This window comes from Salmo trutta, chromosome 31 (assembly GCF_901001165.1).
Source record: "Salmo trutta chromosome 31, fSalTru1.1, whole genome shotgun sequence".
Classification (NCBI taxonomy): domain Eukaryota; kingdom Metazoa; phylum Chordata; class Actinopteri; order Salmoniformes; family Salmonidae; genus Salmo; species Salmo trutta.
In genome coordinates this window covers 20,051,911-20,070,512 of record NC_042987.1, presented here as the reverse complement: position 1 = coordinate 20,070,512, position 18,602 = coordinate 20,051,911, and the positions used below count along the sequence as shown (strand labels likewise).

At 43.7% G+C, this 18,602-nt stretch overlaps 1 protein-coding gene across 1 annotated transcript; it reads left to right on the top strand.

The window, feature by feature from the left end:
• Positions 1-642: 642 nt before the first annotated feature.
• Positions 643-12,092, top strand: LOC115169246 (ankyrin repeat domain-containing protein 33B-like). The gene is made up of 4 exons (XM_029724714.1): positions 643-1,661; positions 5,422-5,551; positions 5,746-5,886; positions 11,281-12,092. The coding sequence occupies exons 1-4, from the start codon at positions 1,197-1,199 to the stop codon at positions 12,090-12,092; spliced, it is 1,548 nt and encodes a 515-aa protein (XP_029580574.1). The 5' UTR covers positions 643-1,196.
• The last annotated feature ends 6,510 nt before the right edge of the window (positions 12,093-18,602 follow it).

The window sequence follows — 18,602 nt, the reverse complement described above, 5'->3', positions numbered from 1 at the left end:
GGTAAAGCAGTAATGTCATGAAGTCACTGATGGGGAATCCCCACGTCAATGGTTGAACTATAGTTTTAGGGTATGGGTATGGTGCAAAACCAGTTTATCACACACAGGCATGCAATGAAAAATACGGCTGAGAGAGTACAATATTTCATTCATTTGTGAATTGAGGTTTAGCTATCCAGATCAAGAAAATACAATACTAGTCTACTAAATCTGTAATTTTATCATTCAAAACTTTTTTTATTCAACTATATAATTTGGAGATACTATTACTATATCAGACTACAAAAGTTCCCACCACTAAGTAGAAAGTATAAGGGAGAGGGATGGGAGGGAGGGAGGGAGGGAGAGAGAGAGGGAGGGAGGGAGAGAGAGAGAGAGAGAGGGAGGGAGGGAGGGAGGGAGGGAGGGAGGGAGGGAGGGATGGGAGGGAGGGATGGGAGGGAGGGATGGGAGGGAGGGAGGGATGGGAGGGAGGGAGGGAGGGATGGGAGGGAGGGAGGGAGGGAAGGATGGGAGGGAGGGAGGGAGGGAGGGAAGGATGGGAGGGAGGGAGGGAGGGAGGGAGGGAGGGAGGGAGGGAGGGAAGGATGGGAGGGAGGGAGGGAGGGAGGGAGGGAGGGAGGGAGGGAGGGAGCAAAGACTGACTAAAGGGATTATGAAGCGTCAGTTTAGAAAATTCTTCTCTTCCACATCAGTCAAAGGAAACAAAATGCTTTACTGCAGGTGCATAGAATAGTAAGGTATCAGCACAGCAGGAACTAGAGACTGTCTAAAAGAATACAGTGCCTTTTGGTGAACAGCGTTTTATGGGACAACTTTGGCAACAAATGTATTCAAGAGATGAATTCTCAAGCTGTCACATTGTTGTTGCCGGTTGCCATTTGGAAAGTGAGAAAAACAGAAGGCAAATGAGGAGCTGATGAAAACAAGAGGATCCGTTGGGGATGTCACATGGATATAAACAAGGTATTTAATGTCCGTCTAATGCTTCAGGGAAACAGATTTATGGATGGATTAAAGGGGACATTCTGAGACATCCTCCTCAAGTGGCTTTGAAACCAGAACAAATGTTTGATTATGTTCTAGTTGGGGATTGTACAGACATCTGCCTCTTCTTCAAGACCTAGCTAAGTATTTACATTTTGAATGAGGGGCAATTAATATTGATATTGTGGTGTATTCTAATAGGAGGTTAAATGGTGCAGATCACAGAGGACCCAGGTGGAGGTGGAGGGACCTTGTTAAATGTTCAGCAGAATGGGATCTCTGGAGGCCAGGCCAGGATTGTCAGGGGTCCAAAAGATGAGGAGTCGTCTATATTGTCGGAGACGGTCGCAGGCAATGAAAATGAGGATCCTAATGAGGGAGACAATGAGGAAAGCAACTATTACGATGATGACGACGATGATGTCTATCAGGAATTTGAAGAGTTTGACTTTGACACATTGCAAGATCTGCCAAAGGATACCAAGAGTATTAACTCTGATAACTCCTTCTATCCACCTGATGACTCTCTCAAATACAGGACTCCCAGCCCAAACACCCCCGAACCTCTGTCCTTCTTCAAGGCCTGCTCCAATAACAATTCCATCATAGTGAAGATTATGATAAGGCAAGGGGTGACAAAGGAGGAAGTGATTGAAACAGACAAGAACAACAGAGTATGTTCGTGGTGTCATTAAAGAAATTAACTGTTTTCTGAAACTTATATCAGTATTATCAAGTAAAGGCCGACTGCACAAACATATAACATGGTTTGTGTTCCAATGTCCACACTAGAATCCTACTTGCAATGAAGCAATGCATAATGCTTTCTACATGGCATGCTAGCATGGACCCTGGAACGTAGATATTTGTAAAGAAGGTTTCCATGAGATCTCCACCGATCAGGAATTGGCTTTATAGTGATTTGATAGAACAGCATAGATTTTAACTAGGAATTCATTTTCCAGGCTTTCTGTATAGGGCTGAGTGTCATATAGGGCCCAAACGGTGTCATTTCTGTAGACAGTGACAATCTCAGAGGAATACTCAGAGCAGTTGGTTGCCCTGGATTGCAGATTGAGCAGTGTAGGCTCCTCAGAGGAAGAAGGGGAGGACCATCCTCCTCAGTAAATTTCATAAAAATAAAAATAGTGAAACATTTAAAAAGTTATCCTTTTTGAATAAAACTATACTAAATATATTCACGTCACCAACTAATTGGTTAAAACACAATTGAAGATCTACAGTGGCATCAGCAGCACTCTGTAGGGTAGCACCATGGCGTAGACGGAGGACAGTTAGCTTCTGTCCTCCTCTGGGTGCATTGATTTCAATACAAAACCTAGGAGGCTCGTGGTTCTCACCCCCTTTGATAGAGTTACACGGTAACTATGACAACTTCTAGAGGACATCCTCCAACCTATCAGAGCTCTTACAGCATGAACTGACATGTGGTCCACCCTAGAGAATAAATTAATCTAGTACTGAAAGCATACACTACAGCACTGCTAGCACTGCTGTGCATAAAATGTGGTGAGTGGTTGACTCAAAGAGAGAGAAAGACAATAGTTTAATAGTTTTGAACAAATACATTTCTTAAATTTTTTTTATTTACTTAGCTAGTAAATGCAGCTAGATACTTTAGCCTTCTCATACACCCGGCTCAAACCGAGAGGGATGCTCCGTTACCTAGCTGGCTATGGCTATCCAACACTGGAACTCTTCAATGCCAAGCTAAGCTTTTGGTTTTATGAGGCTTGCCGGTGTAACTGGTAAACTGCTTGCTAACTGTACACTGTACTGCATGATTGTAGAGGGTTTACTAACGTGTTAGGTCTAGTAGCTACATTGACTTGATGTTAGCTAATATGGTGACAACGATGTAGGCTGTGTGTAGCGGTTAACAGATATGATATGAAGGTTTGGCTTGGAATGTTTTTTCGCTTGGTCACAGATAGCTGATGTGTTGTGCACTGAAGTCCACAAGCAAAGGGAAATGGTGAGAGGAGGAGGGCGTGTAGATACGCAAAGGAATTATCCAACGATCAAAGGGATCATGCTGTTTGTATGTGGCTGTTATGAAAGGGAACTGTGTTTCCGTGTGATCAGGGGTGTATTCATTCTGCTGATTCTGTTGGATAATGTTGCTTAAACGGAAGCAAACAGAATGAAACGAGGGTAAATATACCTGAATTTGTCAAATAGAAACTCTCGTTTGCAACTGTTGGACTAATGATTACACCCTAGATCAGCTAGATACAGGCAAGATTGTGCAAGGCAGTATTGAATGTGTCAATGTCTGTCACCTTGGTTACTCAAATTTCTCTCAACTTGTGCACCTATGTTTTTTAAACTTTCATTCGGCTAAGTTGTAGCAACCTCTTGATGTGTATAGGAAAAATATGAGTATCATGTAGGAGCCTAAACCTTAAATAAACTATATTTTTCTTAAGGTTACCTTTAGTGTAGCTTAAATCTTCCAGTGCGAAGTAATTGGTAGCTTGGTTAACAATATTTCCAGAGTAGCTTCTCCAACACTGGAAGAGTGAAGCTACACTAAAGGTAACCTTAAGAAAAATGTAGTTTATTTAACTTAAAATATTTTGAAAAAGTAGTTCACTACATCCAAACTACTTGGTGATAAATTATCCTATCTAAATCTGAAATGTCACAGACTATAAATGAACCACTCTGGAGTCAGATGTTAACAGAATGTGTCATTTAGCCTATTAAACACAAGAACTATGTTTCAAGTGAGAATTAGGAAGGACTGACGCCAAAAAAGAAAGGAAATTCTTGCCTACTTAACCCATATTTTATTTTGGGCCAAAAGTAGTGTAGTTCCAGTAGTTAACTACACTGCTACATGGCAAAAAAAAGTAATTAACTACTGAAAAAACAACCACGATTTGAATTTAGTTCAACTACCACAAAGCTACTGCAAAATATAGTTTAATTACTAGTTGAACTGCATGTAGTTCACTACTCCCCAACACTGCAGATAGCGGGTCCAAGATAGATAGTGAGCCATGCCAAGATTATGTTCTCCCTTGGGTTGTTTATAGATGGGGTGATGTTGTCAGATATTTTCACTTTTAATTCCTCTTTGGTCCCAAAACTGCGGTCTAGGCCTACCTCAGAGACCTTTACATCAGTTGACCATGTAAGCCCTAAGCAGTGAGAATACTGGAAGTTCTGTTGATATTTGGGCATAACGCTTTGTTTACAGTACACAATGTCTAATGAGTTTTCTTCAGATGATTTAGGGCTCTATTCAATACGTAGCGCTGAAGATCCACTTTATTGCGCGATTGACAATTAAAGGCAATGTTCCCGCGGTCGCGGAGACTGCAGTCACATAAACACTGCATATGTCGGCATAATTGGAGATTACCTTTACATTTTTACGCAGATTTTCAGTGATACTTCCACAATACTGATTGAATCCAGCCCATAACTGTGATTGGTTGTACAGTAGCCTTGGTGACTGGGTTTTTCTCCAAATCCAGGAACTGAGTCCTTGAGCCAGTCTTGTATACTGTTTACTATACGGTCATTATGCTATCTCACCATAGGTCTGGGGGACTGTGATTAGTACTGTAGGCAGCAGCAGGCAGATGGTTCAGAAAGCTCCAGAAAGACTATTAGCTGAGACTTAACTTGGAATTTCCTAAGGGATCAGTAGGTCTGTCAGTTGGCATCTCTGGCTATACAGGTTTATTAGTGTCGCTCCAAGAATTTGTTTATTTTGTTAGGTAAATTGTTACAAATGAGACTACCCACTGTCATCACAAGTCTAGCACCACGCAGCTAGAGCTAGAGTAGCTTTTAACACGCCTTAAAAAGCAGAGCTATTTTTTATTTAACTAGGCAAGTCAGTTAAGAACAACTTCTTATTTACAAGGACAGCCTAGGAACAGTGGGTTAACTGCCTTGTTCAGGGGCAGAACAACAGATTTTTACCTTGTCAGCTCAGGGATTAGATCTAGCAACCTTTCTGTTATTGGCCCAATGCTCTAACCACTAGGCTACATGACGCCCCAGCTATTGATCCAATTGACCCTGTGAAGCAACTGTGTTGGGATAATGAGCACTGAGACCACCGGCTTAAGACCATCAGTGTAACAGTGACCTCAGAGTCCTGGGTGGGTGAGCTTGCTTTGTGTCCTTAATTAGCTACAATGCCATTCATAACCACTAGCAGCAGCCACTTCTGGAGTTGCGTATCTTTCTCGAGATCTAAAGTAGACAAGTGATGTGCCAGTAGTTGTGTGACATACTATACCTTATGTGCAAGGCCAAATGTTCGAGTTGAACAGTATGGCACTGTGTGTCAACAGAGTCACCAGAAGGCCACTGACTTATTATAACTAAAGCAGTAAACATACATCCAAAAAAAGGTATGTGTCACTGATCTTTGAATGTTGTGTTTTTCAGAATGGGCTGATAGTAGCCTGTTACATGGGCTGGGTGGATGTGGTCATAGCGCTCTCTCAGTGTCCCCACATCGATGTCAACTGGCAAGACAACGAGGGGAATACAGCCCTCATGACAGCTGCTCAAGCAGGTAAGAATCTACCGATGTTTCAATGCTGGGAGGTTCGTTGGTTCCTACTTTTGGGAATGTGTCATGAAATATAATGAAAATTCTAAATGAAAAGCCAGATTAAGACAAAGGTTTTGATCTGAAAATATTGAGTAGAATTAAAAATGGTTAATTGTGAGTGAGGTGAATAACACGTGGTTATTTTTTAATACCAGGCCACATTATGATATCCAGCTACTTGATCAACTACTTCCCCAACCTGGACCTAGAGCGTAGGAACTGCCATGGATTCACCGCTTTGATGAAGGCAGCCATGCAAGGGAGGGCAGACGTTGTTCGTTTGCTCATGATGTCAGGTAGAGCTAAGATGTTTAGTTCTTCTATATACTCTTTCCAATATTTACATTGTCTTTATTTTGTTGCTAGGCCCACTGTGATGAAGAATAAGTCTGTACAGTTACAGATATCGGATCTTAATCTTCTTTTGTTGCAGAAAAATGTTCTAAGCATCAGGAAATTCAAATGAGCCTTGTGATTTAGATACCTTCACTGAAAAGCCACAGTTCTCTTCACCACATTCAGGGGCAGTCGAGTGATTCGGACCAGTGCCAGCCGTCAAAATCATCCTCCCCATCTCGCGGTTGTCATTAGCACAGCCACGAAGTCCAAATTGGCTATATCGTAAAAATGAATGAAAACAAAAATGTAATTTAACATTAGGGTTAGCAGTGTGGTTAAGGTTAGGTTTAAAATCAGATTTTAAGAAGAGAAATTGTAGAAATAGGTGGGGTTTTGCCATATGTCAGAGTCTAGGTGATGTGGGTAAGGCGGAGTCAGGAGCAGGACACAGAGATGAGTAATAATAGTAACTTTACTCCAAATTAATCCTCCAACAAGAAGAACGAAAATTCAGAATCACATAAACGAGACAACTGACAACAATAAACACGCACAAAACCATGATGGCTCCAGAGGGTTAAATAGGGAAATAATTAAAACATAAATGGGAACCAGGTGTGTACAATACAGAAAACAAATGGAAAAAGAAATGTAGATCGGTGGAGGCTAAAAAGCCGGTGACGTCGACCGCCGAACGAACAAGGAGAGGCACCAACTTCGGCGGAAGTCGTGACACCATAATTATGACTTTGAGGCTGTAGTAATTAGTGAGGACACTCTTTCACTCGTTAAAATGTTAAAAGCACCAGACAGAATATGAATAAATGTCCTACTGCTACTGTAGGCATATGGATCCTATTACTGCAACATTCAAATGTGCATTTATCTGAAATGTATCCATACACATCAACAACTGAACCAGTATCTGGGCAAAGGAGACGATGAATAGGACGAGATCTCCTCTCTGCCCAGAAAGCTACACTACATGACCAGAAGTATGTGGACACATGCTCGTCGAACATCTCATTCCAAAATCATGGGCATTAATATGGAGTTGATCCCCCCCTTTGCTTCTATAACAGCCTCCACTCTTCTGGGAAGGCTTTCCGCTAGATGTTGAAAGATTCCTGCAGGGACTTGCTTCCATTCAGCCATAAGAGCATTAGTGAGGTCAGGCACTGATGTTGGGCGATTAGGCCTGGCTCGAAGTCAGCATTCCAATTCATCCCAAAGGTGTTCGATGGGATTGAGGTCAGGGCTCTGTGCAGGTCAGTCAAGTTCTTCCACACCGATCTCAACAAATCATTTCAGTATGGACCTCGCTTTCTGTATGGGGGCATTGTCATGATGAAACAGGAAGGGCCTTACCCAATCTATTGCCACAAAGCACATAATCTTCTAGAATGTCATTGTATGCTGTAGCGTTAAGATTTCCCTTCACTGGAACCATGAAAAACAGACCCACACCATTATTTCTCTTCCACCAAACTTTACAGTTGGCACTATGTATTCGGGCAGGTAGCGTTCTTCTGGCATCCACCAAACCCAGATTTGTCCGTCGGACTGCCAGATGGTGAAGCGTGATTCATCGCTCCAAAGAACGCGTTTCCACTCCAATGGTGGCACGCTTTACACCACTCCAACCGACGCTTGGCATTGCACATTGTGATCTTAGGCTTGTGTGCGGCTGCTTGGCCATGGAAACCCATTTCATGAAGCTCCAAACGAAAAGTTATTGTGCTGACGTTGCTTCCAGAAGCAGTTTGGAACTGGGTAGTGAGTGTTGCAACTGAGGACAGATGATTTTTACGCGATACGTGCTTCAGCACTCGGCAGTCCCATTTTATTTCATTTATTTTATTTATTTCACCTTTATTTAACCAGGTAGGCCAGTTGAGAACAAGTTCTCATTTACAACGGCGACCTGGCCAAGATAAAGCAAAGCAAAGCAGTGCGACAAAAACAACAACACAGAGTTACACATGGGATAAACAAACGTACAGTCAATAACACAATAGAAAAATCTGTATACAGTGTGTGCAAATGAAGTAAGGAGGTAAGGCAATAAATAGGCCAATAGTGGCGAAGTAATTACAATTTAGCAATTTACACCGGAGTGATATATGTGCAGATGAGGATGTGCAAGTAGAAATACTGGTGTGCAAAGAGCAGACAGACAAAAACAAATATGGGGATGACGTAGGTAGTTGGTTGGATGGGCTATTTACAGATGGGCTGTGTACAGCTGCAGCGATTGGTAAGCTGCTCTGACAGCTGATGCTTAAAGTTAGTGAGGGAGATATAAGTCTTCAACTTGGCAGCAGAGAACTGGAAGGAAAGGCGGCCAAAGGAGGTGTTGGCATTTAAGAGCAGTTGGAGGCCACGTGTTGTATGGCGTTGAAGCTCGTTTGGAGGTTTGTTAATAACACAGTGTCCAAAAGTTTTGCATTCTGTGAGCTTGTGTGGCCTACCAGTTTGCGGATGAGCTTTTGATGCTCCTAGATGTTTCCACTTCAAAATGACAGTACTTACAGTTGACAGGGGCAGCTCTAGCAGGGCAGAAATTTGACGAACTGACTTGTGGAAAGGTGGAATCCCATGACGGTGCCACGTTGAAAGTCACTGAGCTCTTCAGTAAGGCCATTCTACTGCCAATGTTTGTCTATGGAGATTGCATGGCTGTATGCTCAATGTTATATACCTGTCAGCAACTGCTGAAATAGCCGAATCCACTAATTTGAAGGGGTGTCCACATACTTTTGTATATATAGTGTATCCCTTAAGCTACCATTCACCAGCCTTACTACAAGCCTTATTATGTCAAAATACATTCATTAATCACCAAATATGACTACTCTACCTGCAACTATAGTTATTTACTGCTGTTACGCCGGTATGTACTTCCAAATGAAAATGTTGATGCTTTTTCGGTATATACAGTGTCTTCGGGAAATATTCAGACCCTGTGACCTTTTACACATTATGTTACGTTACAGCCTTATTCTAAAATGGATTCAATATGTTTTTTTTCTCTGGAATCTATATACAATACCCCATAGTGACAAAGCGAAAACAAGTTTTTAGAAAGTTTAGCAAATTTAGATAAAAAACTACTTATTTAATAAGATTTCAAACCCTTGAATGAGTAGGTGTGTCCTAACTTTTGACTGGTACTGTAAGTATTCAGACCCTTAGCTATGAGACTTGAAATTGAGCTCAGGTGCATCCTGTTTCCATTGATCATCCTTGATGTTTCTACAACTTGATTGGAGTACACCTGTGGTAAATTCAATTGATTTGACATGATTTGGAAAGGCACACCCCTATCTATATAAGGTCCCACATTTGACAGTGCATGTCAGAGCAAAAACCAAGCCGTGAGGTCGAAGGAATTATCCTTAGAGCTCCAAGACAGGATTGTGTCGAGGCACAGATCTGGGGATGGGTACCAAAACATTCTCTTGCTGGAGCTAGCCACCCGTCCAAACTGAGCAATCAAGGGAGAAGGGCCATGGTCAGGGAGGTGACCAAGAACCCGATGGTCACTCTGACAGAGCTTTAGAGTTCCTCTGTTGAGATGGGAGAACCTTCCAGAAGGACAACCATTTCTGCAGCACTCCACCAATCAGGCCTTTATGTTAAAGTGGCCAGACGGAAGACACTACTTAGTGAAAGACACATGACAGCCCGCTTGGAGTTCGCCAAAAGGCACCGAAAGACTCTCAGACCATGAGAAACAAGATTCTCTGGTCTGATGAAACCAAGATTGAATTCTTTGGCCTGAGTGCCAAGTGTAACGACTGGAGGAAACCTGGCACCATCCCTACGGTGAAGCATGGTGGTGGAAGAATCATACTGAGGGGATGTTTTTCAGCAGCAGGGATTGGGAGACTAGTCAGGATCAAGGCAAAAATGAATGGAGCAAAGTACAGAGAGATCCTGCTTCAGAGCGCTCAGGAAATCAGACTGGGTTGAAGGTTCACCTTCCAACAGCACAACGACCCTAAGCACACAGCCAAGACAACGCAGGAGTGGCTTCGGGATAAGTCTCTGAATGTCCTTGAGTGGCCCAGCCAGAGCCCGGACTTGAACCCGATCAAACATCTCTGGAGAGACATGAAAATAGCTGTGCAGCAACGCTCCCCATCCAACCTGACAGAGCTTGAGAGGATCTGCAGAGAAGAATGGGATAAACTCCCCAAATACAGATGTGCCAAGCTTGTAGCGTCAAACCCAAGAAGACTTGATGCTGTAATTGCTGCCAAAGGTACATCACCAAAATACTGAGTAAAGGGTCTGAATTCTTATGTAAATGTGATATATATGTATATATCTATATGTATATATGTGTGTGTATATATATATATATATATATATATATATATATATATATATATATATATATATATATATATATATACACAAATTTGCTAAAAATATATACATTTGCAAAAAATATATGTATATGTTTTTACTTTGTCATTATGGGGTATAGTGTGTAGACTGATGAGGGGGAAAAACTATTTAATGCATTTTAGAATAAGTCTGTAACATATCAAAATGTGGAAAAAGTCAAGGGGTCTGAATACTTTCCAAATTCACTGTATGTATATGCTCTTTCCATGACATAGATTGACCAGGTAAATTCAGGTGAACGCTATGATCCCTTATTGATGTCACCTGTTAAATCCACTTCAATGTGTGGATGAATGGGAGGAGGCAGGTTGAAGAAGGATTTTTAAGCCTTGAGACAATTGAGACATGGATTGTGTATGTGTGCCATTCAGAAGGTGAATGGGCAAGGCAAAATATTTAAGTGCCTTTGAACTGGGCATGGTAGTAGGTGCCAGGAACACCGGTTTAAGTGTGTCAAGAACTGCAACACTGCTGGGTTTTTTATGCTCAACAGTTTCCCGTGTTTATCAAGAATGATCCACCACCCAAACTTGACACAGATGTGGGAAGCATTGGAGTTAACATGGGCCAGTATACTTGTGGGATGCTGTCGACACCTTGTAGAGGACATCTTAACGTTTCTAGCGAACCTAAGGTTACGAATCAATTGTCTTTGATGTAGTTGATGAACTGGCACTAAGTGGCCATGCAGTCTAAGGTAGGTACGGTACTGCATTGTATGCAAACACTGCTTCCAGCTTCCCCCTGTCGGTTATTGCAAATATTTTTTCAGATAATCAAATGCTCCTGCTGCAGGATTCTATTCCTCCTGTGATTAAATGGGTCAAGTTAAGATCGACATCTGTAACAGCTCCCATAAATGTAAACATTTTGAAATGACAATTGAATAACAATGCATTCAATGCCTCTTCTTATTTCTGTATTCCCTCTACTAGGAGCGGACGTGGAGGCGAGGGACTACAGCCGCAAGATGACCTCCAGGGAGTGGGCTCTGTTCACATGCCGCTATGAGACGGCCTATCTGATGATGCGTCTGATGGCCCAGCCATGCGCCCAGCAGTTCTGTGACGCCTACAAGCTGGAATGGCCCATGCTGCAGGAGCTAGTGGCCCAACGCCGGGAGTCCCAGAGCTGTTGGCAGAAGGTGGCAGACAAGGTCTGCTGCAGGTTCTCTCTCCTCATGAAGACGGACCCCGTGGACGACGGTGTGATGGACCACATGGTACGCATCACTACCGCCCTGTCCAGCCCATTGATCGCCACCGCCTGCCACACCGTGGCCCCGAGAAGCCCCCCCTGCATCGGGAAGCGGCGCTATGCCGTGCCAGAGATCCTCAGGAAGCAGCGAGTGGACGAACTGAAGTGCCTGGGCCCCGAGCACTTCAACAACAACAAGAAGCTGTTCAATAACTCCCGGGTGCAGTTGGTTACTAAGAAGAGGGACCGGAGGGCCAGCCTGCAGACCCAAATGTTGCAAGACGTTGCGGTGGCTGGTACTTCGGCCCTGAGGCGCACCAGCTTGCTGCCCCTGAACATGATGAGGAGGAGCAGTGTCAGGCCGGGCATTGTGGTCCCCAAGGTGAGGCTGTGCAAGGTCCCCTCGTGGCCCAACCCTGAGAAGAGAAAGAATAGCAAGGATCCCGAGCTCCTCCAGCTCCCCAAGTGGAGGTACAAAGAGGCCAAGGAGGAGAGGAGGCAAGAGGAGGAGGGGAAGAAGAGACGTTTACCCAGAGTGAGGATGCTCTGAAAGACTTGAGCTACGAGGAGAGGTCAAATTGCTTTTCAAGAGCCTTGGGGTGCGAGCTAACCTTTAACTGTAATTGGTTCTGAACTGAGGAGTTGAAGTTATCACCAGCGTTTTAGATTTTAAAGACTGTGCCACTTGATTCAGCTGTAGCCATGGAGCACTATCTTTTCCTGTCTTAGATTGGTTACTCTGTTTCTGGCTTTTGACAGTAATGGGAAAGGAACACTTGGCTTGAACTGTGTACTCATTGTGAGGTATTCATACTTGAACTTTGATGCAGATGTATGTTTGTATGCATTCTTCCGTTTTCTTCGGATTATGCATTTCTCCATTTAATCTGCATTTCTTCAGATTATGACTGTTTGATATCTCCATTGTAAAAAGGATAACTCAAACACATACAATACCTTTGCACGTTGTTTATTGTGTCATTGTTTTGGTCAGAGACCTTTTCATCTCCACCAAAAAATGTATGTTTGTCTGGTGGATATTCTCAAAACAGATAATACACAAATCAGTTGGATGTATGTATAGGTAACTACCAAAATAAAGTGTCTTAATAGGGCGTTGGGCCACCACGAGCCAAAACAGCTTGAATTCACCTTGGCATAGATTCTACAAGTGTCTGGAACTATATTGGAGGGATGTGACACCATTCTTCCATGACAAATTCCATAATTTGGTGTTTTGTTGATGGTGGTGGAAAACGCTGTCTTAAGCTCCAGAAGTGTTTGATTGGGTTGAGGTCTGGTGACTGAGACGACCATGGCATATGGTTTACATTGTTTTCATGGTAATCAAACCATTCAGAGACCACTCGGAACCCTGTGGATGGGGGCATTGTCATCCTATCGGGCATAGCCATGGTAGCCAAAAAAACAGCCAGCATTTTTATACATGACAGGATGTTAATAGCTTAATTAACTCACCAACCACACCTGTGTGAAAGCAGAGAACACATTTCCACTGCTCCAGAGTCCTATGGCGGCGAACTTTACACCACTCCAGCCGACGTTTGGCATTGCACATGGTGATCTTAGGCTTGTGTGCAGCTGCTTGGCCATGGAAACCCATTTTATGAAGCACCCAACGAACAGTTATTGTGCTGACGTTGCTTCCAGAGGCAGTTTGGAATTCGGTAGTGAGTGTTGCAACCGAGGACAGACGATTTCTACGCACTACGCACTTCACAATAACAGCACTTACAGTTGACTGGGGCAGCTCTAGCAGGGCAGAAATTTGACAAACTGACTTGTTGGAAAGTTAGCATCCTATGACAATGCCACATTGAAAGTCACTGAGCTCTTCAGTAAGGCCATTCTCCTGCCAGTGTTTGTCTATGGAGATTGCATGGCTGTGTGCTCAATTGTATACACCTGTCAGCAACGGGTGTGGCTGAAATAGCTGAATCCACTAATTTGAAGGGATGTCCACATACTTTTGTATATATAGTGTACTTTTTATCCCTCATTTACCAAAGTGTTTCCTTTATTTTGGCTGTTACCTGTATATCTCTGTCGCACAAGGCAGGAGTCTAGGGCAGGAGTCTCACAAATCACTGAACAGCACGCTATAGATTTACAGAAACAGGCAATAGGCTCCTTCCTGCCCTATTCTGGCTCGGACAAGGCTGCTTACTTTATATATGATGATCTGATGTGATAATTAATATATATTTACATTTCACAGACACTCTTATCCAGAGCGACTTACAGTAGTGAGTGCATACATTTTCATATTGGTCGCCTGTGGGAATTGAACCCACAACCCTGGCGTTGCAAGCACCATGCTCTAGCAACTGAGCCTCACATGACATATAAGATATAAGGAGAGGGTAGATGATAGCAATTTCTACTGTAACACTGAAGGAGCAAAACAGTCTACTGCAGGGTATTGGCATTTCACCACATAGATATCCCAGCAAACATGTCCACATTGGCAAGATGTGGGCCCAATGCGGGCTAAAATATTGGCCCCATGTAGGCTGCCCACATTGGGCCGATGCACCTTTGCTATTTAATTGGAATTTATTTATTTATAATCTATTTATGAAACTTTTAATTCAATGCATAAATGTCATAATTTTCAAGCCTTTAAGGAACAAGATACATTGTATCAGAATGGCAACCAAGTTATTACTATCAAATATATATATATATATATATATTATAAGAGAAACTTCAGTTTCTCATATGTCAAATGTACTTTTTAAAGTATTTTAAAAGACTTCATCATTGGCAGTGTACAAGATTTTAAAAAAATACTTAAAAAACTGAACCCATGAACTGTTAGGACACTTTCAGTAACAATTGCAGAAAAGTAACTGTGTGCAAACCATGCCCCTCAAAATTCGAATGAGCCCCTGCCTCTAGCTGGCTTTGGTTTGGGCTAGCCCTTGTTGGGCTCGGTGTGGGCTGGCCCATGTTGGGCTAGCGTGGGCTGGCCCGTGTTGGGCTGGTGTGGGCTGGCCCCTGTTGGGCTTGGTGTGGGCTGGCCCGTGTTGGGCTGGTGTGGGCTGGCCCCTGTTGGGCTGGTGTGGGCTGGGCCGTGTTGGGCTGGTGTGGGCTGGCCCCTGTTGGGCTGGTGTGGGATGGCCAGTGTTGGGCTGGTGTGGGCTGGCCTGTCTTGGGCTCGGTGTGGGCTGGCCCATGTTGGGCTAGCGTGGGCTGGCCCGTGTTGGGCTGGTGTGGGCTGGCCCCTGTTGGGCTTGGTGTGGGCTGGCCCGTGTTGGGCTGGTGTGGGCTGGCCCCTGTTGGGCTGGTGTGGGCTGGGCCGTGTTGGGCTGGTGTGGGCTGGCCCCTGTTGGGCTGGTGTGGGATGGCCCGTGTTGGGCTGGTGTGGGCTGGCCTGTGTTGGGCTGGTGTGGGCTGGCCCCTTTTGGGCTTGGTTTGGGCTGGCCCGTGTTGGGCTGGTGTGGTCTAGCCCATGTTGGGCTGGTGTGGGCTGGCCCCTTTTGGGCTTGGTTTGGGCTGGCCCCTGTTGGGCTTGGTTTGGGCTGGCCCGTGTTGGGCTGGTGTGGGCTGGCCCCTGTTGGGCTTAGTGTGTGCTGGCCCCTGTTGGGCTTGGTATTGGCTTGCCCGTGTTGGGCTAGTGTGGGCTGGCTCGTGTTGGGCTGGTGTGGGTTAGCATGTGTTGGGTTGATGTATGCTAGCCTGTGTTGGGCTGGTGTGGGCTAGCCTGTGTTGGGTTTGAAGTGGGCTAGCCCGTGTTGGGTTGGTGTGGGCCAGCATGTGTTGGGCTGATGTAGGCTAGACCATGTTGGGCTGATGTGAGATTGGTGTGGGCATGGGCTTTCCCACCTGTCCTGCCATCCCAGCAAACATGACCCCATTGGTTCCATGTGGGTATTCAGTGCCCACAAGCCCACACCAGCCCAACATAGGCTAGCCCACAGCAATCCCATATTAGCCAGCCGTATCGGGATAGCGCATGTTGGGCTTGTGTGTTAGCCCGTGCTCACTTTGCCCACCGAATACCCATATGGGGCCAATGGGTTCATGTTTGCTGGGATGGCAGGACAGGTGGGAAAGCCTGTGCCCACACCAATCCCAGATCAGCCCAACATGGTCTAGCCTACATCAGCCAAACACATGCTGGCCCACACCAACCCAACACGGGCTAGCCCACAGGTGGGACATTCTCCACATTAAGCAAGCAGAGCAGGGGCTGCTAAAGCTATGCCAAAAGAACACTGAGCGATGCAGTGGGACATTCCGGTGCCAAATGAGCCTCTGTCTGTATGCCCAGTGGGTACTCATTCAGGTAGATTTGGCTGGAAGAATGTAAATGAACTGTTTGACCGGGCAATTCAAAAAGTTCCTCAAGATGAACTCAATGCAATGAATAGGTGATGTACAGGTAACTGCCAAAATAAAGGAAACACCAACATAAAGCATCTTAATAGGGCGTTGGGCCACCACAAGCCGCCAGAACAGCTCCGATGCGTCTTAGCATAGATTCTACAAGTGTCTGGAACTCTATTGGAGGGATGCGACACCATTCTATCACAAGAAATTCCATAATTTGTTTTTTTCTTGATGGTGATGTGAAATGTTGTCTCAGGTGTTGCTCCAGAATCTCCCATGTGTTCAATTGGGATCAGATCAGGTAACTGAAACACACACACACACACAAACACACACACACACACACACACACACACACACACACACACACACACACACACACACACACACACACACACACACACACACACACACACACACACACACACACACACACACACACACACACACACACACACACACACACACACACACATTAACCCCTCTAAGCTCATTTGAGACCCCTCTTTCAAAGTCACTGAAATCTCTTCTTCTAGCCATGGTAGCCAAAATAATGGGCAACTGGTCATTTTTATACATGACCCTAAGCATTAACTCAGGAACCACACCTGTGTGGAAGCACCTGCTTTCAATATACTTTGTATCCCTCATTTACTCAAGTGTTTCCTTTATTTTGGCAGTTACCTGTAGGTCTCTAAATCCTTGTTCACACTGCAGGCCTTAATGCGAAATCAGTTTTCAAATCCATTTTGGAATACTGACTGTCCAAATCGGATTTGTGTGTGTTCAGACAGCAGTGATTTGCTAACATGGTGATGGTAATTGTCAAAGTAACGACGTGTGTGTGTGTGCAGTGGTATAGGCTGACTGGTGGTGGTGCTTCCTATCACTCAGAAGTTATGTAGCAAGCCAAGGTGATAACAATGTTGCCATGGACGTTTCCAAGTTGCTTTGAATGTTCAAAATCATAATGTAAGAACACTTTTAAAGCCTCAAAGGGTAAGATGATCCAACTTTCAAAAACGTGTATTTTGGCTAGCCACAGCAGTCAACTAGCAAGCTAAGTAGCTGTTTATCTTTCTAGCTCATTCACTAATTTTCTTTGTAAACAATTAAAAAGCTAGTTAGCTAGCACATGTTCTTGTCAGACTGTCAGTAGAGTAGCTAGCAAGCAACAAGATATGCCAAATAACATTCTAAAAACGACTTTTAGGGCAAATAAATCATATAAGTCGCATTGCCAGGAATCAGATTTGAATCGAATTTCAAACCACCCACGAAGATGGTTTGAAATGTGGCTTGAAATATCCTATTCCAAGTGCTTTTTGGCTGTTCAGACCGATGGAAAAATAACAGATTGTTATCGGATATGCAAACAAATAGTCACTTCAAACAAATAGTCACTTCAAACTGCCAATGTGAACAAGGCTTAAAGGGAAAAATAATACAAAATTCAACATCATATTCATCATCTCCAGCATCACCCCAACATCAACATATGTGAAAATGGTGCATTTCTATGTATTGTAGTAAAAAGATAGAGGTAAATAAGTGTTTCCAATGACATCATCGGTGTGCATCGTGATTTTAACTCATTATGAGTAGGAATTACCTACTAATTGTCTACTAATTGGTTGATGATGTCATTGGAAACGCTTGTCTTCTTTTTTATTAACAAAAACAATATAGAAACACGCCATTTTCACATTGATGTTGGAGTGGTGCTGGAGATTAAAAGTAGAAAACTATTTGGCTTACTATAAGTCATTAGGCAATTTTTTTTAAATGATCCTTGTCTATGTTAAGAAGACAATCCACAAAAATAGGTGCCCCTCCACATGGATATAATAGAATATTCAAAATGGTCCAGGTGATTATATAACTGCTCTATATTCTCTGCAGCACCACATACAGTACTTGCATAATCACAATGTCACATCATATTAGCATGTTTCACATTTATGAAGAGAGAAAATGTTGTTTACTGTTCCAAACTAATATCAATTCATGGGCCATGCAGTCAGTACCATGAGCACATTTCTGCTTGCATCGGTATCTGTACCTACAACGCACATCACAGTAGTACTAGGCCTTGCAGGGTAAAATGGCAGACCTGACATGCATGAGTCACTAATTCCCAGTAGAGGGCACTGCAGACTCTTCCAAGCTTTTGACATTGACATAGGCTACACACTGCATGCTCCTTCCCAGTAGACAGTCCTCATAGTGATGGATTCTCCCAGGATTAGCAAAGCAATTAAAATTTAATGCGTCCATGGAATATTCCATCTCTTACTTTATAGAAGCTTAGATCGCTTCTTTTCAGCTATACAAAATGCTGTATCTGGCACACTGGTGACAAATTTGAGCCTTTTCACAGAAGCACCACTAGGCCTACTTGTGCCTCCCTTCATCCATTCATAATCTATATTCTTAGCTTTTAGAGAGAAGTTTTGGGAGCATTTCTCATGGAGATGTATAGATATAGGCCAGGCAGTGTATACAGGCAGTGTATACAGCATATTTCTGATGGGCACCACGGTGGCATGACGATGAACATGGACGGTAATCTCAGGTTTAACATTACACAACTAGGCCTGCAGCCTGGCAATTAACACCTATCACAGTGGTAATCTCACACAGACCTGTCAGCATTACCTCAACTCAATGTCACAGAAAAAACAATTAGAAAGAAACTGTAAGG

Bases quoted from the DNA above. Each gene is read 5' to 3' on its own strand.
- LOC115169246 (XM_029724714.1), top strand. From the start codon at position 1,197: ATGGTGCAGATCACAGAGGACCCAGGTGGAGGTGGAGGGACCTTGTTA. The intron at 5,552-5,745 runs GTAAGAATCTAC...TTTTAATACCAG, and splicing joins CATGACAGCTGCTCAAGCAG to GCCACATTATGATATCCAGC. The intron at 5,887-11,280 runs GTAGAGCTAAGA...TCCCTCTACTAG, and splicing joins TCGTTTGCTCATGATGTCAG to GAGCGGACGTGGAGGCGAGG.